This window comes from Camelus bactrianus, chromosome 7, assembly GCF_048773025.1.
Source record: "Camelus bactrianus isolate YW-2024 breed Bactrian camel chromosome 7, ASM4877302v1, whole genome shotgun sequence".
Taxonomy (NCBI): domain Eukaryota; kingdom Metazoa; phylum Chordata; class Mammalia; order Artiodactyla; family Camelidae; genus Camelus; species Camelus bactrianus.
Genome location: NC_133545.1, coordinates 80,230,011 through 80,253,817, shown reverse-complemented (window position 1 = coordinate 80,253,817; position 23,807 = coordinate 80,230,011). Strand labels below are relative to the sequence as shown.

General features: G+C 39.5%; 1 protein-coding gene, 1 long non-coding RNA gene and 1 other non-coding gene across 6 annotated transcripts in view; 1 reads left to right on the top strand and 2 right to left on the bottom strand.

The window, feature by feature from the left end:
* The window catches only part of LOC141578194 (uncharacterized), a 90,513-nt gene extending 88,791 nt beyond the window's left edge, over window positions 1-1,722 (top strand). For all 3 annotated transcript variants that reach the window (XR_012508305.1, XR_012508304.1, XR_012508303.1), the window contains one exon: window positions 1,326-1,722. This is a non-coding gene — a long non-coding RNA (uncharacterized LOC141578194). The remainder of the gene's footprint in view (window positions 1-1,325) is intronic.
* RALA (RAS like proto-oncogene A) overlaps window positions 1-23,807 on the bottom strand; it is a 59,863-nt gene that overhangs the window by 13,439 nt on the left and 22,617 nt on the right. The window contains exons 2-4 of one of the 2 annotated variants that reach the window (XM_074367693.1): window positions 14,288-14,362; window positions 4,229-4,381; window positions 1,717-1,925 (exon numbers count right to left, since the gene is read on the bottom strand). In XM_074367693.1, coding sequence (XP_074223794.1) covers window positions 1,717-1,925; window positions 4,229-4,342 — 323 coding nt within the window. In that variant the 5' untranslated portion in view covers window positions 4,343-4,381; window positions 14,288-14,362. The remainder of the gene's footprint in view (window positions 1-1,716; window positions 1,926-4,228; window positions 4,382-14,287; window positions 14,363-23,807) is intronic. The other variant, XM_074367694.1, reaches the window with a different exon arrangement.
* LOC123614678 (U6 spliceosomal RNA) lies at window positions 22,193-22,299 on the bottom strand. Its single transcript, XR_006722132.1, has one exon. It is a non-coding gene; the product is annotated as a U6 spliceosomal RNA (small nuclear RNA).

The window sequence follows — 23,807 nt, the reverse complement described above, 5'->3', positions numbered from 1 at the left end:
AGAGAGTTTTCTAGGTCTTCTAATATTTCTATCAAACATCTACTAAGCACTATACGTTACATGCTAGCAACCGTGCTAGATATGGGCCCTCGGGAGGCTGAAACGGACAGAAATGGGAGCTGCTCTCCAGAGCTGTTACCTTGTCAGGAAAAACACCTATAAATCAGTCTCAGCCTAGAAGTGTGGTGACTGTGCTGCTGGAGCTGTGGCGGGTCCGTCGCTCTCACAGGTGAGGAGACAATGACTCTGCCTTGGTGATGGGAGGCCCAGGAAGCTAAAGAGAGGAGTTGACATCGTGCTGTACTTGGCAGGTTAGACCATGTGCAGTGCCCCCTGTGACCATTCAGACCACCTCAAAGATGGCTTTCCTACTGCCAGTCAGTTACTAGGACCACTTTTTATTTATGAGAAGGCCAAACACACTGGAGGTACACTGGAAGGGTGATGAATGATTCACTTATTTTCTGTAATAGCAACAGCCCAAGATCTTTCTCTCTTGGTATAAAAATACCTAACATTCCCTCGAGATACCACTTTGACTTTGGTGACTATGGTGACAAAATTTATTCCATTACCTAGAACAGGACCTGCTACATAATAAGCACTCAAATCTTTTCTGAATGAATGAAAAACACTGACACTTATGTAACTTTCAACATGTCTCCAAGGATTATGAGTTACCAGAATCTGTCATCCTTCGCACTTAATCACATACAAAACTCCTTTCCTATAGAAGCCAACAAACTAAATTTTACACACAAAGCTATACAGTTTCTCAATGACATGCTTTTTTGCAAAGAATCCTGTAAGTCCTTGAGACCTTCAAGTGTACAGAAAAAGCAGAAAAAGGAGTGCTTTGTATGAGCCCAGGTTTGGTTTTTTGCTTAACTACTTGAATTGGCGTCTTTCCTCATCTGTGGAAATCCTTCTTACCCTTCGAGGTTATCTGTCTCGTGGAGGCCTCCCAGCTTCCCTCCTCTCCTGGGTCCCCTCCATATCTCCTACTTTTGTCACTAACTTGCTCTTGGTACATGCCTTATTCAACTAGGCTGTGTGAATTCTGAAAACAGAGGACCTATTACATGCTTCTTTTGTGTCCCCTACACCAAAGCGGACAACGCAGAAGTAAAAATACATACGAAGAATGCTTGTGATTATGCGTGTATTCATGCACTTAATTTTGCTATATGTACTTAGGTATCTCTCCTTCACCAACACCCCCCTCAGAGCCAAATGGATGACAGATTCTGATTATCAATAAGATATAAAAAATACTGTGTACCAAAACCTAGTGTGCCGATCTATGGTATTATTATTTCTACTAGAAATTCAGTCCGTGCCATCAGCGCATCCATGGTGTGAGGACGACGGCGAGGTGCCTGTGGAGCATGACACAGGTGCGGAGAAACCAGACCTGAAACTGGGTCAGAGTTCCAGCGTGGGATCCCAGTGTCGCGGTACTGTGCTCGAGGGGAGGACTTGCAGTGCACAGAGGGACCCTGGGTGCTGAGGCCATCACACACTCAAGCGCCTGCACAGCCGGCCCTGGGAGAGCCTGTGGTCAGGCTGTGCGGGGTGCACCGAACACCCGAGCACAAGCAGGCAGGCTGTCAGTCAGGGAGGGAGCAGACACGAGTGGACACCGAGGGAAAGGCTACCGCGTCAGGGCCCCTGGTCGGCCACCTGCTTCTGGGGAAGAAGCTGTCCCTGACCCACCTGAAGTCGGCCGTGGCTGCAAAGGACTCCATCTCGGTGATAGAGAAGACGCAGAGGAAGCCCTCGCCGCTGCGGAAGTAGTTGTCTCGGATGGCGGCGTAGTCCTCCTGCCCAGCTGTGTCCAGGATGTCGATCTGCACCTCCTCCCCGTCCAGCACCACCTTCTTGCGATAGCTGTCCGCCTTGGTAGGCTCATAGTCCTCCACAAACTGCGAAGGACGGAAAGCGCGCCGGTTTTGACATTAGCTCTACTTTCAAAACTTACTTTGAAATACAGATTCCCACGAAGTTGCCAAAATGGTACAGAGAGGTCGCCTGTGACCTTCATTCAGTTTTCCCCAACGGTAAAAACTACATTCATTGAAAATTTTCATGTTAGACCATTTGGCGGCTTCCTCTGTTACAAACAGTGGGGTTGAACTATTAGCTCTAGGCTGTTTACAGCTTGAAAATTGTGCCTTTTTTCTTCCTTGAAACACTATACTTGCAAAAACTACTACACTTAGGTTTTGTCTAACGTTTGAGAACCTTTCCTATGGGACTCTAAAATACGTTTTCATGCCAGAATTGTGGAAGTTACTTTAAACTAAGTCAATATTTAGGTAAGCATTGAAAGCATGGTTAAATCTTTTCTTTCTCCAAAATGAATCAAGTCAAAAGAGCAGCTTAGACTACTCCGTAGAATGCTAAACCTGGAACTCCGAGATTTCTCCCTAAACTTCCGATTTTTTAAATGGTACAATTAAACAACTTCACATTCTATCTTTAACCCCCTAAATCTCACCTTGATATTTTGGATCAGTGTCTCATTGTTGGTGTGTGTGTATGTATATAAAACATACTTTCATGGCTTTTATTCTTATAAATACTTTCATTATCTGAGATTTTCTTATTTATTTGCTCAGCGTCTGTATTCCCTGACTAGAACTTCACCCCGGGAGGCAGGGACCTTGACTATTCTTTTTGTCACTGCATCTCCAAAGCCTAGAATAGTGCCTGGTACATGGCAGACATGCGACATATAATTATTAAAAACTCAAACTGTGTATTTTTAATTGTAAAAGCTATAGAATATTCTACCATAACTACATGCTAATATTTTATGAATATTAAATATTTACAACCATTTATATTTGATGACCAGAAATATCCAGATATATCAGATAATATTATGAATATTAAGTAAATATTAAATATTTATGAATATCAAATGCAAGTTTAACCATTCATCAAATGTCAGGCCTGTGAATATTCTTACTTTTGACCTCCTTATTATCAAGAAGGGGGCTGCTTTAAGATTTAGTTTGAAAGAAGAGGAGCTATTAAGATGAACAGAATGAAGAACAGAATAGGCAAATTGGTAATTTCAAGTATCATTTCAGTCTCCCTTGTTCAAACTTTTTATTATCATCACCAACAACACGACAAGTGAATGGATTTAAGAGTTCTGTGTGTGAAAGAAATGCTGGCGGGGAAGCGATGAAAAGAGACAGACACTGGGTGTAAAAATCTGCAGGAGTTTTTGTCAGACCAGGTTTGACATTTAGTTGCTCATCAGAGACCACTCTTCTTGGGCAGGCTGGGTAGCCTCTCTGAGGTTCTGTTTTCTCATCTGTAAAATGGGCGATGCCACGACCTACCACACAGGACTGTTCTGAGGATTAGGTAAGAAAGAGCAACCATAAATCCTTGCTTCTATTTGGGAGGAAGAAGAATTGAGGATAAATAATTTAAATTTGATTATGAACTCTTCAATCATTTAGCCTAGATAACAGTCTTCTAAGGAAGGAACATATTGCTGTCTACAGGCTGAGACTTTAATTCTGGGGTGATAAAGTCTGATATACTTTATCAGGCACACAAATCTGTAACCTGTCCAGTAATTTTTATTTTAAGGACACAGCCTTTACCTGTCTAGTGGAGAGTGTGGTGCCATGCCAAATACACTCAGTCAGTCATCAGAGACACAATAACTAACTGACTTTTTCACTAACGTTATTATTAAAAGATGCCTTATGTATATTAACCTCAAGTCTCAATTAGGTACTATATCCACCAGTACTATTAATTCAAGGTGGAACTCACCATTTAAACACTAAAAATAAAAAAGCCACAGTTAGATTGCTCAGAAATAGGTACTGTTTCCCATTTTGTTTTGTTTTTTAAAAGCATAAGGATTTTAAGGACCTTGAGTTCTTGACTGTTTTTGGGAGGAGGTGGGCTGGGGGTTGTAATTAGGTTTATTTATTTTTGGAAGAAGTACTGGGGACTGAACCCAGGACCTCATGCATGCCAAGCATGCGCTCTACTGCTTGAGAGACACCCTCCCCCTCTGACTTGTTAAGTTAAGTTGTATACAAATGTTGGCTCTGAATTTAAAAACAGGAAAAAAAAAAAACAAACTAGTAGCTTTCAAGGATGCAAGGCATCCATCTGAAATAGCATCAAAACCAAGCCGGAGAAATACTCTGAAAGCCCAACCTTTGATATCCGGGACACAGCCAGCACCTACCTCATCATACATGAACTGCAGCGTCAGAGCGGACTTGCCCACGCCGCCGCTGCCCACCATGATGACTTTGTGTAAGGCCAAAGAGTTCTGACCCTTGGGCTTATTTGCAGCCATCCTGTGTCACAGAGTTGTCACCAACTGATTAAGAGGAATCTAAAAAGAATGAAAGAACAAGCAATGCTCAGCACGCTCTTCTTCAGAATTCCAGTGTAGGAAAGAGAGATGACATCCTTAGGCTTCAAGATACCAGTTTTCATTCTGCAGTGATTTTAAACAGATGGCAAATGAAGTATGCTCAGTTAGGGGAAGAGCCACTTATCAGAGAACACCGTGGTAGTAAGACAAGTATATGACTCAAGGGCATTTCTCTGATAATAGTTTTCAGTGATGAGCTCGGTGACTGAAAGCGAAAATTTCCCATTGCAGTCAGATGCTGACAATAACAGAGTATTAGCTGTATCAGAATATAGTCACACAGATAATAAAAACAGGCTGCATGATCACTTTGTTTTCACATTAACCTCTATCAGCAGTTAACTGAAGAGATGCCTTTTCTAATTTCGGTGAGAAACAACTGACTAAAAAAAAAAAAAAAACAAAACCCAAAACAAAAACAAATCCCAAAAAACCCTCATCCTAACAAGTTGGCAGTAAAGGTAAAAATAGAATCTAAGAAATTGAAAAGTTGTGCTCTACACTGGAATTTGACACAATATTGTAAAATAACTGTAACTCAATAAAAAAAATGTTAAAAAAAATAGAATCTAAGACTACTCTTAGATTGTATACCCCAACTCCCAAGCACCATTAGGGCAACATCTGCATATCTGGAGAGGGATGGAAAATCTGACTGACATACCTGGATCGAGTATGCCCTCCCTTCCCTTAGCACACACACGTGTTAACCACATCCATGTGCCCAGGGTGGGAAGAGCGGGTGGTGATGGGCAATGCCGGCCCCCGGTGGCCCCTGGCCCCGGGGCAGGCCTTAGAAGAAGAGGCGGAGAGGTCACAAGCACCGCGGAGGCCCGCGCCAGGAGGCTTCTCGTTACTAGCGGAGCCGGGGGTTGCGCCTTCCTTCTCAGCATCTCTCTGACTTGTTTTGGTCACAGCACAGCTTTTCCAAGCTGCGTCTCACAGGTCCACCCCCAGCCCTGCCTACTTGTCTACCTTATGGCTCGGCTGCATCCGAGCCACACCGATCGCTTCCGATTCTTCACACGCTCCTCTCTGCCTCTTGGCCTCCGCCATGCAGCTTCCTCCAATACTCGTCTTCAATCTGGCTAACTGCTCTCAGTTCTGGGGTCTCAGCCTCACCTGGAACTCTCAGTGAGGCTCTCCCCTGCCCGGGGCTCATATAGCGCCTGATACTTTTCCTCCACAGCCATTCGCACAGGGTGACATTGCTGAGTGTGTGAGCTGTTTCACAGGGCTCTTCTTCCCTGATACACCAGAAGCAACTTGAGCGCAGGCGCCATGTCCACCTGGTTCACTTCATGCTTAACATTACTAACAGGGCTCGGCAAAATCAGCCATTCTGCACATCTGTGTCGGATGAGCGGATAAATGCCGGAGTGTGACCCAGCCTTGGGAAGCGCTTTATCTGCACTGGTACGAAGCAGCTATTGCTGTCAGAGATGCAATGACAAGGAGAGTCCGCTGTGGGCTGGTGCCTCATGTGCGGGCTGTGCAGGGTGCACTCAGGCCGCCCCAGAAATCATGCCCAATACGGAAAAGTCTTAAGGAAAAAACAAACAAGCCAACCCCATAACCTTGCTATCCATTTAACAACACGGGTGTGTTACACTTCGTTTGAGACCGCTTCAATGTGCATGGAGCATGACTGGGATCACGCCCTATACGCAGTTTTTGATCCTGTTACTCTTATGTTACATCATGAACATTTTAGCACAGGCAGCTTGAACTGTGAAGCATATGGCGGAGAATCCACATTTGGAGGCTGAAAAGTTCGATTTATCTCGATAAACAAGGACTGAGTCCCATTTCTTTCTACACACCAAGGACATGATCACTGGATTCTGAATGATTGTCACTGCTCAGAAACAGTGAAAATTAATAGTATCTTTCAGATGAGTAACTAAAAGTCTACAGACACGATGTGTAAGCAAGCGTACGGAGCATGCTGACGCCGGGGCTCCCAAACAGGCCAGGAAATGACTTCTTTCTCACTATTATGACCCTAACTGGAATCTTTTCATGGCTATGTTACTACTGTTTTATTTTTAGAACAGTCATATCACATGAGCCCAGGGTGTTACCATATCAATTAATACTCTAAGAATTGTGTGTGTTTTAGGGCAAAACGTTAGCAGTTACACCAACTAGGGTACAACACTTTTCCTTCCGGAACAATTTAAAATATAGTCTGTGGCTTAGAAAAGGAAGATTCCTAAAGACATTTTTCCAAAGTGCACATACTCCTCAAGAACCATGAGCTGCACATCCCAGCCTTCAAGAGGCTGTCCAGGAAAAGACCTCCTCTCCCCCACCTCAAAACCCGGCTTTCCACACCTTAGCTCCCAACCCCTGGTCTCTAGACATCTATGCTGGAACTTGAGACAACTTACACATAAAAAGGAAAATTCCATTTCTGCTAAGAGCAATGAAGAAAGCAAGGGGCACTGGAATGAAGATGGCGGGGAGGGGCTACTTTATCCAGGACAGTCAACGGTGAAGCCCTTAAAGAGGCAGCGTTTGAGCAGAGACCTGAGTTTTATAAAGGAGCCAGCCAGCTCCGAGGGAACAGCATCCCACACACAGGGAACGGCAAGTACGAAGACCCAAGACGGGAGAGGGGCTGCCATGTTCTAGGGGCCAGAGGAAGCCCAGAGCGGATGGAGCCCAGTTAGTGACAGGGAGCTTAAGAGGCTGGAGAGGCCAAATCATGAAAAGCCTTGAAGGCCATGGAAAGGTGTTTGGATTCTATTATAATTGAAATGGGAAGCCTCGGCAGGGTATTCAAGCAGGACCCCAACATAATTTCATTTCTGTTTTTAGAAAGATTAGCCCGGCCAGTGTGTGGAGAATGAACGGTAGAGGTGCAAGAGCTGAGAGCCCGGAGTCTGCCCCGCAGCCCATGACCGGGCCTGGCAGGGCCTCGGGGAGAGTCATCCCCCCAGCGCGGCAGGGCCCTCGGCCTGAGGGGGCGGGCTGGGAGAAAACAGGAGGTGTGGAAGTGGACATTTTTTTTCACTCTGAAGACAAACGGAGAAATGGGGCCACAGATGGACACGGTTTCTGTCTGGGTTGCTTCTGAATTAATTGCTATGGGATGTTTATATGATAATCATCTCAAAGAGGCAGGAAAGAATGATGAGCTGAAGGTGCCTCTAGGAGCAGAGCAGAGGAGCTGAGACCCAGGGCACAGCGGAGCAGGCGCAGCTCTTTCTCGGTAATAGGAGGTGAGGGAAAGTAAAGAACAGGGGTACAGGTGCTGCAGACAGGCTCGACTGTTTCTTCCTTTAACTGCATCCGTATTTCCTCAATGAAATATGATTCACACAGCAATCCAGTGAGGGAGTTGGGATTCAGAGGAAAAAAACTGTCTAGATAGATGAAGGGAACAATATACAGAAAGAGATCCAAATGCACACTATAGTGTGTAATAAAGGTGGCATTTCAAATGGAGGGTGGGGGAGGGAAGCAGGGAGGATAATTCAATGAATGGTACTGGGACAACCGGTGAGCCGCCCGGAAAACAGAAAGTGGGATCCATTCTCCTCACACCAGTGTAAAGTAAATGGATCGAAGATTTAAATGATAAAATGAAATCACGAAGGACCAGAAAAAAAAAAAAACCCACAAAAAATTTTGTTTTATAATTTTAGAATGGGAAAGGGATAAAGTATTACATAACACTCAAGTCATAAAGTAACTCTGTTATATTTTACTACTGCAAACAATTTCTACATGGTGAAATCTTCTATAAGCAAAGTAAAAAGATAAAGATTAATTGAGGAAAATATTTGCAATTCTAAGGTAAGAGATAACTTCCCTATATAAAAAGTTACTTTAAGATCAACAACCTTAAGAAAAATGGGCAAAAAATACGACTCGCCACAGAAAGGGAAATACAAGTGGTTCTGACATGCTCAACCCTAGACTGGGGCACCCTTGTTTTAACCCATCAGATTGATAACAGCATGTCTTTCAGGGCCAGCAAACCAAAGCCCCCTTGGCCTGCTTTGACGTACGGTCCGTGGCTAAAAATGGTGTTATGTTTTTGAAGGGTTATAAACAAAACAAAACCAAGAAGAATATGCAACGGAGAATGTATGTGGCCCACAAGTCTAAAATGTGCACTTTCTGCCCTGTACAGAAAAAGTGTGTCCCTCCCAGCTGTAGACAAACAAACATACTCATTTACTGCAGGGGAAGTGTGAACTGGAAACACTGAATAAGGAGCAATAAAACCCAATGCTCTTTACCTACTGATATGGGGGAGGGTGGCAAAGATACTGTTAAAGCGGAAAAAACAAAATATAGAACACTGAACCTTGTATGCTATGAACTACACAAAAAGATGAGAAAAAAAGGATTATTTAGAAGCTTACTTGTTTATAAATCTGAAACACTATAACAAATGGTAACACAGGGTTGCCTATGAGGATGGAAATGAAGTCACTGGTGGACAGAAGTGAGATTATGGCTTTTTTGCTAATTACCATTTTGATTTTTGTATTATGTAAACATGTAACTTGTTTTTAAAACTAGTCATAAAATAAATGAATAACATAAGCTGGTTTCTTTCCTGCACTCACTTGGCAAAAGTGCAATTAACTACTTTCTTGGCACCTTAAGGAACTGGAGGACTGAACCTGAATTTTAATTGAAATATGACTTCTCCACGCATGTGTATGTTTATGTTTTCCCCTTCAAATAACAAGATAGGGATCCTTGAATTCTAACTTGTTTGGCTTATTTGGTTCCTCAATTATTCTCCACCTTTTACAGTTCAAAAAAATCTTTTAAATTACACAATGCCCTCACCCCTTTTTGGGTAACATTACATCCCCATGACTTACTTATTTTATAACTGGAAGTGTGGAAGTGAGTACCTTTTGACCCTCTCCATCCATTCTGCTTCCCAACCCCTATCCTGGCAACGACCAACCTGTTCTCTGTATTGATAAGCTCTTCTCCTCTTTTTAGAGTCCACACATAAGTGAAATGATATGGTATTTGTATTTCTCTGTCTGACTCATTTCACTTAGCATAATGCTCTCAAGGTCCATCCATGTCATAAATGGCAGGATTTCATTTTTAATGGCTGAATAATATTCCACTGTATATATGTGCCACATTTTCTTTATCCATTCATCTACTGATGGACTAAGGTTGCTTCCATGTCTTGGCTACTGTAAATAATGCTGCAATGGACATGGTGTATGTATCTTTTCGAGTTACTGTTTTCATTTTCTTTGGGTTAATGCCCAGAAGTGGAGCTACTAGATCATATAGTAGCTCTATTTTTCAAAAGTGGTGTCCTAGAATAATAGTATAGAATCTACTTCATTATGGGTGGGCTTCAAGTTTTCAACCTTACTGGTTTTCTCTGTGTCATCCAGAAACCAGACACCTACACCATACTCACAATGTTGATTTAAATTATAAATTACCTGGCTTTCCCGCCCTCTCTCCCTCCCTCCCTTTGTCCTCCCCTTCCTCTATTAACAAATATATTGAGTGTCCACCTTATTATGTAAGGGACAGTTCTAGATGCTGGGGATACGGACTTGAATTCCATAGGCCTAGATCCCTGCCCTCATATGTTCAGTTAACAGGTACCCATACAATATTAAGTTTCCTATTGCTGCTATAACAAATACCACACATTTATAGGGGCTTAAGACAAAGTTTATCATCTTACAGTTCGTGTTGTCGGAAGTCCAAAATGAATCTTAAGGGGCTAAAATCACGGTGTCAGCAGGGCGGGCCCCTTATGGAGGCTCAGGAAGAACCTGTGTGAGCAGCTTCCCTGGGCTCCTGGCTGCGTCACTGCAACCTCTGTTTCTGTGGTCATCCAGCCTTCTCCCCTCCTGCAGTCCAACCTCGCTCCGCCTCCCTCTTATAAGGAGACTAGTGGTTACATTTATCTGACAAGGATAATCCAGAAAAATCCTCCTCAAATCCACCTGCAAAGTCCCCTTTGCCGCAGAAGGTAATATTCACAGATTATGGGGACCAGGATATGAGTATCTTGTCGGGCCACTGTTCAGCCTACAACACACAGGAGGAAGTGGGTCGAGGTGCTTCAGACCCCAAATCTCCACCCCAAACTCTAAGCTCTCTATTTTAAACTTTATGAAAATTTCTAAGAAACTTCAATCTAGTTGTCCAATACTCAATAAGGAATACTACTAAGTAAGATATCAAACACTCCTTACCCACTAAAACAAAAAAAACCCCAATGATCTTTGTATTTCCAGAACTCATTATTACCTTTTTTAGACTTTCATAATAAAGACGCTCATTATTAGACTTTAGTTTAATCAAACTATAAGCTGGTGAAAGTTCTTACTGAGAGATTCCTTGTAAATAAAGAAGCATCTGCCTCCCCTCCAATCTGTACGGTGCATTAAAGGTTATGATCATGAAAGTTCAGTTTCTATCAAATCATTACAAACCATTACTAAGCATAAGTAGGTACAGGGTCAATACCTGCTCGATAAAGGAAGTTAGTATAAAATGTACAATTTTAGAAGAGTTAGAATATGCTTGACCAAGAAAGCAAGACACGCAATTCTATTTTTAAAGGGATCTGAGACTATTTAGGTTAATTATCAGGCACAGATAATATCACTGGCATATTTTCCCAACCATTTAAAGAACAGGTATTAATACTGTTTAATGTTTCACAGCATACGGAAAGTCTCCAAATTCTTTTTTGGGAGCTAGTTTAACACTGACGCAAAGTTCCTAACAAAGACAGACTAAAGGAAAAACAGACTGACCAACCTATTGTGTAAATATGGTGTGAACATTCTGAATAAAACTGACACAACACTGTAAACTGACTATACCTCAATTAAAAAAAAAATCTGAATAAAAAATGTTAGAATCCAGCACGTTAAAAGAATAAGCCAAAGTGATCAGGTGGGATTCAACTAGGAATGCAAGGATGGCTTTCTTTTTTAGAAGTCAGTGTAAGTCTTCATATTAATAGATGACAAAACTCATCGATTATCTCTACATGATCTGGAATGATATTTGATAGAAATCAAAGTCCACTGCTTGTGATTTCAGACCAAAGGAATCAACTGAAAAATTACTATAAACAAGAGATTTCAAAGGGAAATGATTATATAATCGATATGTTATATTAAAAAAAAATTTCTTTTCAAATAACCAGTCAGAATATATAATGGAAGAAAAGACTCATTTGACAAGACTCAGCAAGAGTACATAACTAAGAATAAAATGACATGAACTATGTAAGATACACATGAAGACAATTTAATAATGATACTTAGGTAACATAAAGGGTGACGTGAATAAATGAAAGTAGACCCTGTTCTCAGGACAAGAAGATTATATATTGGTAAAGGCACAAAACTCCGATAATAAAAAACACCTATTAATTTCTAATATATAAGAGCTTCTTCACAGTAAAACATTTTTGACCCCTGATTGAGTCAAAAGATAAAGGACCTGACTTACATCATCTGATCTATCTCCTAATGACCCTTAAATTTATGAAGGTAATTTCTGGTGTTGAAAACTGGCTTTAACTTTTTCCTTAAAGGCACGTTGATTTACATACAATAAAATCACCCTTTTACTGAGTTTTGATCAATGTATACAGTCACGTTACCACCACCACAATCAAGACACAGAACATTTCCAGCACCCCCAAAGGGTTTCCTCTTACCCCTCCGTAGTCAGTCTCCTCCCCTCACCCCATCCAGAGGCAGCCACTGATCTGGTTTCAGTTTTTATGGTTCTGCCTTTTCCAGAATGTTATATGAATGGCTCATATTTACATCAAAATGCAAAGGCTACCTTTTGTGCCTGTTCTTTCACCTAGCTAAGGCTTTAGAGATATATTCGTATTGTAACACGTAACAGTAGCATATGCATCGCTCTCTCTCTTTTTTTAACTGTTGGCTAGTATTCTGTTATCTGGAGGTAGCATAATTTAACCATTCACATTTATTTGGACTGTTTCTATTTTTAAAATTTTATGAATAAAGAAGCTACAAACGTGTGTGTACAGGTCTCTGTATATATATATATCCTCATTTCTCTTGGATAAATACCTAGGAGTGGGACTGCTAACTTGTAATGATAAGTATGCGTTTAAACACTTTTCAAAGTGGCTGCACCTTTCTGCATATCCACCAGGTATGAGGTTTACAGTTGCTCCACATCCTAGTAGTCACAGCCACGGTCTTTTAATTTTAGGCAGTCTATTGGACGTGTAGTGATACTACACTGTGAGTTTAATTTGCATTCTCCTAATGACTAATCATGCTGGGCATCTTTTAATGTGGTTATTTGCCATCTATGTCTTTGGAGTTCAACTCTTTTACTCATTTTTTAAAAAATTGGGTTTTTAAGTGAGTTTTAAGAGTTCTTTACATATTGTGGAATCAAATCCTTTACCAGAGACATATTTTGAAAATATTTTCTCCCAGTCTGTGGTTTATGTTTCCACTTTCTTAACACGTTTTTTGAAGAACAGAAGCTTTTAATTTTGACGAAGTCCAATTTATCAATTTTTTCTTTACGTTTCATGCTTTTCGGGTCCTAATGTTTGACAAATTTTAAATGACAAAGAAGCTACTTCACTTTGAATATTTATAAACAAAATCTTAATATTTATTTATTAATTATTAAAAAGAGAAAATTGAAGTCAGTCCAGGAGAAACATAGTAAGTAGTAAGTGACACCCTAAATTCTTAGAAGGGCCTCCTTCATTTGAAGGTATGCAATCAGCTCAAAAGGAGAAACAATCAAAGTCAGAAAGTCCCTGAGGCAATGTCTTCCTTCTAAAACATAATATATAATATATACTATATACTATATACTATTATAACTTAATATTTTCCAATTACCCAAACTGCACTGAGTAAGAACACAAAATTATAATGAAGACTGAACTAAAGAAAATCATATTGTTTTAAGGTACAGTTGAAAACTGCTTAAAGATGGCTTAACAATTTGCCTTGTCTGCATAATAAAATTTATTTTTATGACTTGCCAGACATGCTGTCAGACATCAAAGCATAGACTCTTAAAATCATGGGGAGGCTCAAACTACTTATCTCCTTGGGTCTCAGCCTGTTTGTAAAAACTAAGGTTAGGATGAATAAAACAGCACATGTAAGATGTTTAAATACACAAAGTATGTGTAACGTAAACATTTAGGCATCTTTTTAGAAGAGCCTGCCTTCATATGCGGCATATATTCAGCCACCAGTCAGTATAAAATTAGTATCAGCAGAACAAAGGTAAAGCCCTCACTGCAGTTAAAACTAATAAAAAATTCCCAGAACTCAGGAGGAAGTCATGGCTAAGCTGAGACTTGAAAGACAAAGCATCAGCAGACCTGGGGACCCTGTGGGTGATGGTGAGAGACGAAGCTGTAAGAAGGGAAAAGGGCCAGAAACAGAAGTTTACATACCAGCAATTTAGATTTTCTTATCCATAGAGCAAAGAGAGCCACCAGGAGTTTTTAAGTGAGAGACTAAGACTCAGAAGGTAGGAAGCGCAGGTGGAAGGCTAGAGGGCAACCATGACTCGAGTCTGGAGGAAGGAGAAGACGGGGATGGATTGGAGACAAGAAAAAAGCGCCAACCAAATCTGGGGATAGATTAGATGTGCTGGGGTGAAGGGACAGTTCAAGCCAAACTACTCAACTTCCTGGCTCGCGTGGATGTGAGTAAGGAAAGGAAGAGGAACAGGCAGCCTTTTTAGGGGGATGGGAGGTGAAAAGAGCTGGTGCAAAGAAATGATGGAAATCCATACTGGTCTTCTAATAGATCAGAATATTTTAAAAGAATCTAAGGAAAGCCTAATTATAAGCAGTTTTCTTACCCCAGTCCCAGAGGTTTGACTACCACGCTATGACTTGACTTCAGCAATGTTGAGAAATAAGTAACAGGGTGGAACCTGAAAGGTGGAAGAGAAAAGAACTGATAAACTACTATTTACAGCTATTTTAACATTTGTCTTTGAACCCTAAATGTGCTTTTAAAATAAGATTATGTAGTTTAGAAAAACATTTAATAAAATAAATAAAAGTATAAAACAAAAGAAAAAAAGAAAAACACTGAATACTTATTAATGGTAAAGAATATACATTTTGCTTCTATATTCCTATGCTGACTCTGGCAAGATACATAATAATCTTTTGCATTCTGAACCATGTGAATGTTTTAAATTTGAAAATTCAATATATGTTATTTATTAAACTTACCAGCTACAAAATTGGAAGAAGTGATATTCAAAGCCTGAATGCTTAAGAGATCTAATAAAAAGTATAATTTATGTAATTTACACCTGCTTTAGATTCTACTGCATCTGAGCTATAAATTAGGTGTTTATATACTTTGTTATTTTCAGTTTCTCTTATTGATATATTTATAAACCTGACATTGTCTATGAAAACTGTGCTGATTTTAAAAAGTGGAACCAGAAAAAAATAATTGAATTAACCATGCCTGAATGATCCAACATTTAAAAATGAATAGGATATTTGATTAACTGAACAAGCCTTATATCAAACAACATATTAGGAGAAATACTGACAAAAAGTTTCACAGTAAACAGTGATTAGCAAACAAAATCTTTTAAAAGAATCTCAGTATGGTTTCTGGTTTACATGAAGACATCTGTTAAATTCCTCTTTTGGATGCAAGTTTCATTAACTTAGCGCCCTCTTTGCACAGTGGCCTCCCTGGTCTTCGGTTTGCTTTTGGATTTCCTTTCTGTTTTTTTTCCCCCCTGTACCCATTTTCTGAGTCAACATACATTTATTAAGAGTCAGATACTGTGCTAGGCTTTGGGAGGAGGTGGTGGGTGGGTACACAGATGAACAAGTCAGAATCCCTGACTTTAAGATCTTACAGTCCAGGACAAAGATGTGGGGGAGGAGGTTATTAAGTTGTAACCCACAAGTTCTCCTTCTGCACCCCTTTCCACTTGAGTCACACTTGCTTTTTCTACCTTGCTTTGTTGACGTCATAGCTGCGATGTTTAATGCTATCATCCTGGAGATGTAGAGTTTACTTACCAAATCTGGTAATTAAAGACATTACAGCTGTTTAGAATTCTTCAATATTATAATGAGTAACCATCTATTTCTACATTTAAAATGCTTTTCATGAGGTAGATTTTAAGGAGGGAAAATGAATGAATGGTTTAAGGTTTATCAGACATATTGTCCGAATGCTTTTCAAAAGCCTGTTCACAACATTCCTATTAGCAACAGGGCACTCTTTAAAAAAAAAAAAACCCTGCTAATTATATACTGGAAAGAAGATTTCATTATTTCTAACTACATCTCTGATTACATGATGAGGGTGAACATTTTTTCCATGTATTTATTTATTTTGGGAATTCGTATCCTTTACTAACCTGGCAATAGTATATCATATTACATTTTTGATATTTTCAAGTCGCTACTGGCTAGGCTCTCTTTCCTCCTGCTTTCCCAGTCCACTGTAGCAGGTTTCTTCTGTTGCTGGGTAGATCTGCTTCTCACAGCTGATCAGGAGAGGTCATAGACTCTACGCTCTTGGCATTTTAATGGACATACTTCACTTCAGGGTTCATGGGCAAGAACAGGTTGACAGGTAGGTAGGATCTTTCTTCAAATATCAAAATGAGGAGAGTCTTCCCTGGGACACTAACTTTTACATTAGAACTCCTAGTCCTCAGGCTGAGAGTATAAAAAGGTTTTTTTTGAAAGCAGATTTTCAAAATTAGCAGGGTAACCAACGTGCTGCAATCTTTGTATGGGTTGAGTGAGTGGGCTGGACAGCCAGTTAGCTCTTAATATATCCTCCCTTAATTAATACCATGTCCTTTCCACTCTCTGCGCTCTGTTCCTACTGACTCGAGTCTAAAGTCTCTTCAGGACTCTATGGAGAAAAAGAGATTCCACGTGCAGCCTCCCTCATGGGTATGCTGGGCTGGGGCTTCCTCCACTCTGGTTCACCCATCAGCGCCATCTGTTTTCTGTCTCCTGGAAAGTCTCTGCTTTGCTGATGGTCACTCCATCTGTTCCCATTCTCAGTTATGAATTTACAAATTTCTGCCTGTAAAATTTTCCCCCCTGTCATTTCACAGGGAGTTGGGGCTATAGAGGAACAGGACACATTAATTTATTCTACTGGCTTTCACAGTAAATGAGTTACAATCCAGAGCTGACTTGACTTGGAATCTCCAAATATTTCAAATTTAGAAATTATGAAAATCTCTATTAAACACATCTGATTAAAATGAGCCTAAGTTTTTTGTACAGCAAAGAAAACCATCGACAAAACAAAAAAGACAACCCACAGAATTGGAGAAAATACTTGCAAATGATGACCAATAAGAGATTAATATACAACATATATAAATAGCTCACACAACTCAACATCAAGCAAACAATCTGATTAAAAAATGGGCAGAAGAACTGAACAGACATTTTGCCAAAGAGGAAATGCAGATGGCCAACAGGCACATGAAAAGATGCTCAACGTCACTATCATCAAGGAAATGCAAATCAAAACCACACTGATATTACCTCACACCTGTCAGAATGGCTAGCATCAAAAAGAACACAAATAATAAATGTTGGTGAGGATGTGGAGAAAAGGAAACACTTGTACGCCACTGGTGGGAAGGTAAACTGGTGCAGCCATTGTGGAAAACAATATGGAAGTTCCTCAAAAAAGCAAAATTAGAACTACCGTATGACCCAGCAATTCCACTGGATATATATCTGAAAAAAATGAAAACACTAATTCAAAAAGATACATACACCCCAATGTTCACACAACATTATTTACAACAGCCAAGATGTAGAAACAACCTAAGTGTCTATCAACAGATGAATGGATAAAGATGTGGGGGGGGGTGTGTGTCTGTGTCTGTGTGTATATATATATATATGAATTCACAATATGAATATATGTGAATATATAGGAATACTACTCAGTCATAAAAAAGGAACATGGATGGACTTGGGGGCATTATGTAAAGTGAAGTAAGTTGGACAGAGAAAGACAAATACTGTATGATATCACTTATATGTGGAATCTAAAAAAATACAACTAGAGAATATAACAAAAAAGAAGCAGACTCACAGATATTGAGAACTAGTGGTTACCAGGGGGGAGAGGGAAGCGAAAAGGGACAAGATAGGGGTAGGAAAATAAGAGGTACAAACTATTATGTATAAAATAAGCTACAGGGATGTATTATACAACATGGGGAATATAGTAAATATTTTCTAATAATTATAAAGGGAGTATAACCTTTAAAAATTATGAATCATTATACTGCACACCTGTAACTTATATAATAATTTCAATAAATTAAATTAAATTAAATTAAATTTCAATTTAAAAACTTAGCCTGCATTTTAAAGAATACAATTTATTCGGTACTAGTTATAAGAATAAATCAGTTTTCTGATGTCCACTGAACAAAAATGTACCAGCTAAAGTTGTGAGTTATTTTTTATTCGGGGAACCTTACTGAGGACGACAGCACAGGATCTGGCCTCTCAAAGGGCTCTGAGGAACTGTTCCAGAGGTAAGGGAGGAGCCAGGATAAATAGGAGCTTTTGCTGGGAAAAAACAACAACAAAAACCTTGCCAATCACAAAAAATAGACACCTCAAGTTAATGATTTTAGTGCTTTTCTATGTATAGGAAAATGCAAGAGTCTGGGCTGTTGGAAATTAACTCCTTAGATATGCATCTTAACTCTCTAGGGCCAGTATCTAGTTCTTCTCCATCCGGAATCCCAGAATCCCCCTCAGGGCACACGGTGGCTGATGGCTTCCTGACCTTTGCTGTTTACTGCAATGACAGGCAACATTCTTTTGTCTGCACTGATACACGTAATCAAAGAATCGTCTATAAGGAAGAAATTAGGATTAGGCAGTAACTGGCATAAAAAGGAGTGGGAGTGAGGCACAAGGCGGAGAGAAGCGAAGGGAGAGCCAGCAGTGTTCACTGCCATAGAGAAGGGTTGAAATGATTTATTCTTAAGGTCTTCTTTATAGCACTGGGACAGGTTAGCTGGAACTCAAAATTTATAAGGGAACATATCAATCGGTCATGGCCCTGCAAATTAAGTACTGAAACTGTTTTAACAAACCAGGAACTTAAGGCTAACGATTAACTACAGCAACAAAGAAAATCCCCTTTGTGCCAACTAACCTTTACTGCAGCTCTTTAGATCACCTGCTGAGTTTCTTTGCCGAAGAGTGGTTAAATAGCCAGTTCTTTTTAAGGAATAACAAGGAGCCGCTAAAAAACCGGAAAGAAAGAAAATACAAACTAATAACCTTTGAAATTCTGACTTGCTATGCATGGCACCATGCACTCTCCAGCCAGGCCACCCTCTTGGTACGCCTACAAGATGCTCACTGTCAAGGACGGCACAGCAGATATATAGGAAATGTCACTTTTTAAATTAAAAACCTCCTGACAATGAATTCAAGAAATATATTATCTCAACTTATATTTAATGACAACTTGAATATTATCGATTAAATTCTCCTTTGCAAATTTGTTTATTACAGGTTCACCTCCAAGGGCTATCCTAAATGCTGCTGAGTACTTCTATTCTTACCATTAGTGTGGGTCACCCGCCATGCACGTGGGGGACCTGAGCTCCCCCTCCCTCAGCAATTTTTCATGATCATAAAAGTAACATGTGCTCATCATATATAACAGAGAGAGTAAAGAGAAGAGGGGAAAAGTCACTTGTGTGTTCCTATCACCTAGTGTTCATATTTTTCAACTTTTATCTTGTTCTAAGGATTATCTCATACAAAACACTCAGTCATATGGTTCAAGAAGCTGGGAAAAAAATTACAGGGAAAGCAGAAAAGAAGAGAAAAAAGATTTAAAAAATCACAATACCTGGAGATGAGACTGCAGCATTGGAAGAAAATAAATAGTATTTTCATTTTCATTTTCATTTATTGAGTGTTTATATCAGATACTTTTTCAACTACTTGATTATATCATGAGACTCTCAAAAGATTTCATAACTATTACCCACATTTTACAGGTGAGAAAATTGAGCCACACAGAGCATTAAAAAAACAAACAAACAAAAAAACAAATGTCCCAAATCACACTGTTGCAGCGGAGCCAGGATTTTAAAAAATCTAGACCCTAAGTGTTTACCATCTAAACTTTACTACCACTATGAAAGAAAATACTAAGACTGACCTTTTTACAAGGCTTGGGGCACAGACAGTTTTAGTTGCAATTTCTTTTAAACATAAAAAGATCACTCTCACGGGTAGCGGAGAAAAGCAAACCAAGTCATTTTATTTGGATAATAAGTCAGTGGTACTGAAAGAGCGATAATCATCCCCACAAAAGTCATATTACAATGGCATTTATGAACACAGAAATTTCATAACATACAAACACCGGAATTTCACCTTTTAATAAAGGAATAATCCACTAGAATTAAATGTGCTTTATCCCAGAAATATAACAATGGCTTAATATTAAGAATGTTATAAAATAGTACAATCACGTGGTTAGGCCCAATGAGGAAAGCCGTATAATTAACACAAAAGAAAAGACACTAGAAAGGATTCAATATTCCTGATGAAAATTTTTCTGAGTTAAACACCAGAGGCTGATCATTAGCGTACATCAATGGAATGGTAGTGTATATATGTATTTCTAATGAAATGCTTCACACACAAGTTTGAGAGCCATTTTTGTACAGGAGCCACACTAAACTTCTTTGTATTAAAGATTATATATATATATATACATACATATTAAAAATATATATATATACACACATATGCCACTAACGCAAGCACCTTTCATGTGCAGGGAATGCACATTAGAGAGAACATGGTAGTGGGAGGTAGAAAAATAGCTCTGAATTCTCTTTTCTGGGTTTTAATATTTTGTCTACAGTTGCCAATGAACTAAGCGAAAAATCTTCCTCATAACTTTGGGCTTATCTAGAGCCCACTTGCCCAGAGATTTCAAAACACTGGTTGATAATAAGAGCACAGCACACAAATTACCATCAGAAAGGAGACAGCCACTGTTCAAAGAAACTCACCCCATTTTTCTCTTGGCTACATTAAATTATGAATCATGTAGGTAAGCTGCACTGTGAGCCAAGAAAGTTAATACTGAACTGTAGCCTGTTACTACTGTTAATTCTCTTTTTCACAGAAAGGCAAAAGTGTATATGAAAAGTACAAAATTCTAAGTTTAAATTACAGGAAAGATAATGTGACTTTACAAATTGGGGGGCAGGGGTGGGGAGAAAGACTCAGGAGTTCCCTGAAAATCATGAAAACATCCTATAGCACCTGGTTATTCCTTCCCAAGACTGACTACTGATAAATCTTACTTTGAGATTTGATCATATCTTAAAATTTAAAATGACAGTGATTTGTAGAGCCATAAAAATAGTTTTAGTTCATGACCAGACAACTGGCTACATCAAAAACATACAGGTCTGCACAAAAAAAAAAAAAACACTTCAAAGAAACAAAAAAACTTTACATTAAAAGAAAAATAACCTGCAGGGAAGATTCTCTCACAGGTGTTTTTAAGCAGGAATTCAGATTAGAATAATCTGGGAAGCTTCTTAAAAATGTATTTATCCATGACCCACGCGTGAAGATCTCGACTCACTGGTCTAAATGCGGACAGTGTATATACATTTTGTAAAAAGCTACCTAGGTAATTCTAACTGCATCCTGGTTAAGCACCATCACTCTATGTATCTCGAAAGTTGGACCCTATGAAATTGCCTACATGAGCTTTCTTTTTTTATACACAAAAATAGCAATTTCATATGATTCATCTAATAGAAAGTGGCGAAGGATTAAAAACAGCTAACATTGACTGAACGTATGACATTGTACCAGGCACTAAATTCTTTATACTTGTTGAAAGTCTGATAACACCAGGCCACAGATGGGCAAAAACATACCTAGATTTTGTACACGGAGGTAAGCGGGATAGAGAAGATGGACTTGAGAAAGAAGGAGTGAGTCTGGGATGATGCTACAGGGCAAACGATTGTTCTGTTTCGGATAAAGACCACTGCGGCTACAGACAGATTGATGGTGGCAGTAGAGACGGGAGAACATTCAATTAAAACAAGTCCCACATTTAGCAACCATCTATGGGGGTCAAGAAAGGGCCACCCTACTCAGTTGTTTCCAACATGCCTTTAACAGCAAGAACATAGACTGAAAAGCATGCCCTATTACTCTATGGGAGAGAAAGGGGAAGAGGTGTGTGTGCAGGGGAGAGAGCAAGTGATCTGAGAGTGTGCTCTCTCTTTAAGGAGTTTACTGGGTACAGCCATGGCTCATCAGGAATGGTTGGGAACCTCAGGCTGAGCAGCAGCTCCATGCACAGTAAACCTCCAGTCTTTTCAAACCGTATCACTAAAACCCAATCATACCTTTAAAATAAAATCACTAAACATGCGTACCTAAATTCAAACCAGTAGTCAGAAGTAAAGCTGTAATATCTCATTATCATTTAAGGCTACAGGCTTCAGCTAATATAGAGGACAATCTGATGATCAAAGAGATACAACATCTGGAAGGTGCAGGCTCCAGACAAAGAGAGATTTTCCTGGGGAAGACCTCACCCAATACAACATCCTTCGGTGTACTAGTCTATTTCTTCCAATTGTACATGCGGTGTGATTTTAACAAGTTACTTTCATTCTTACCTAAAAGTTTCGCTGCAAGATACATTTTTTTTTTAAAATATGGAACGCTTCACGAATTTGCGTGTCATCCTTGCGCAGGGGCCATGCTAATCTTCTCTGTATCGTTCCAATTTTAGTATATGTGCTGCCGAAGCGAGCACCAAGATATTTTTTAAAGTCAGATAAATATAAAATTCAACTGAAGAACCACAGAAGGAAGTCTTAAATATAATCCAGTCCTCACATTTTCCATGTGAGGAAACAAGGGCTCAAAAAGAGTTAAGTTGCTTTCAAGAAATTCACCAGAAAGTTGTGGCAGAGTTAAAACTGGAATTGAGCCTGGATGGGACGATCCAGCAGATTCTACTTATCTGTGCCAGTGTAGTTAGATTGGATGTGAAGTCACTATGTACTCGAAATGACTTCTGAAGCAAATATTCCTTACCCTCTCTCAATTTTTTTGCTCTATCCCCAAGTTCAGGGTTCAGTTCAAGGGATGGGCTGAGAACGTTTGTTCTACTTAGTAACCGGCACCCACTCAGAGGTCTCCACATTCACCAATCCATCATCCTGGAGGACCGAGTTCAGCTAATGGAGTCTGAGTTGAAGCAATCTCCTGAGGGACTGGCTTCAATGTGCTCTAGTGGTTTTATGTTATGCCAGGTGTTCAAAAACATGGTCTTGGTTACACAGTGACAGGTGCTGAACGAAGACAAAGAGACTTGTGACGAAAGGCTCTTGAACAACAAAGCATTCTGGTTGCCAGATAATTGGCTGCTGCTCATAAATCACCTTTTTTCCTTTTTGGGTTCTTGCTGTATTCAAGAATCAGAAGTGGCCTCACAGAGAATCGTAACTAACCAAATCAGTGAAATTCGACTCTAAAGGTTTGAAGGGAAAAAAAAAATTAAAGCTCTTATATGCTACTTTTAAGATTTCATATTGAGAAACAGCCAGCATGAACAGATGAAGCCTAGATTTGTTTAATTCCAGCAGACTAAATTCTCAGGCTTAAATATAGTTGTCATGCTCATAAATCCAAGAAGTAGTCAGAAGCAAGAGAATTCAGGTAGTTCTAAACTTTGAATTGTCAGTTATATTTCGATGGATAGGATGCAACTATGATGTACAAAGCATGGGAACAAATTTAAGATATCAGAATAGGGGTTATGATCCTGCCACCCCAAAAAGCTATGTACAGAACTGAAATACCAAAGGGACTGATACAAACCCCCTTATTATTAATCCTGCCTGCCTTTTATATAAGTACACCCTATCATAATAAAAGGTGAAATCAGTTCGACATGGTTCACTTAAAGTTCTTCAGATTCCATATTGCTCTTGGGTTAAAATTTAAATTCCTTAATACCATCTCCCTGCATTATCTGTCCCTTTTCTACTCTTCCCCCCTAAACCTTAAATACCTCAATCCTGATGCTTTCTCAACTGCTACTAATGAAGTATGTGGAGATATTTTGGGGGAGATTTGAATTGCATGACAACAAAGTAAAATGAATTTGTAGGTATTTGAACAATGTGGTACCAAGGAAGGTAACAGACCCAGTAGGGACTAGCATGACATATTAATGACTTGAATAAAGAAATAAAAGGTATATTTGAAGTGAGTTTACAATAATCACAACATGTTCAGGATGCTATGTTTAGACCC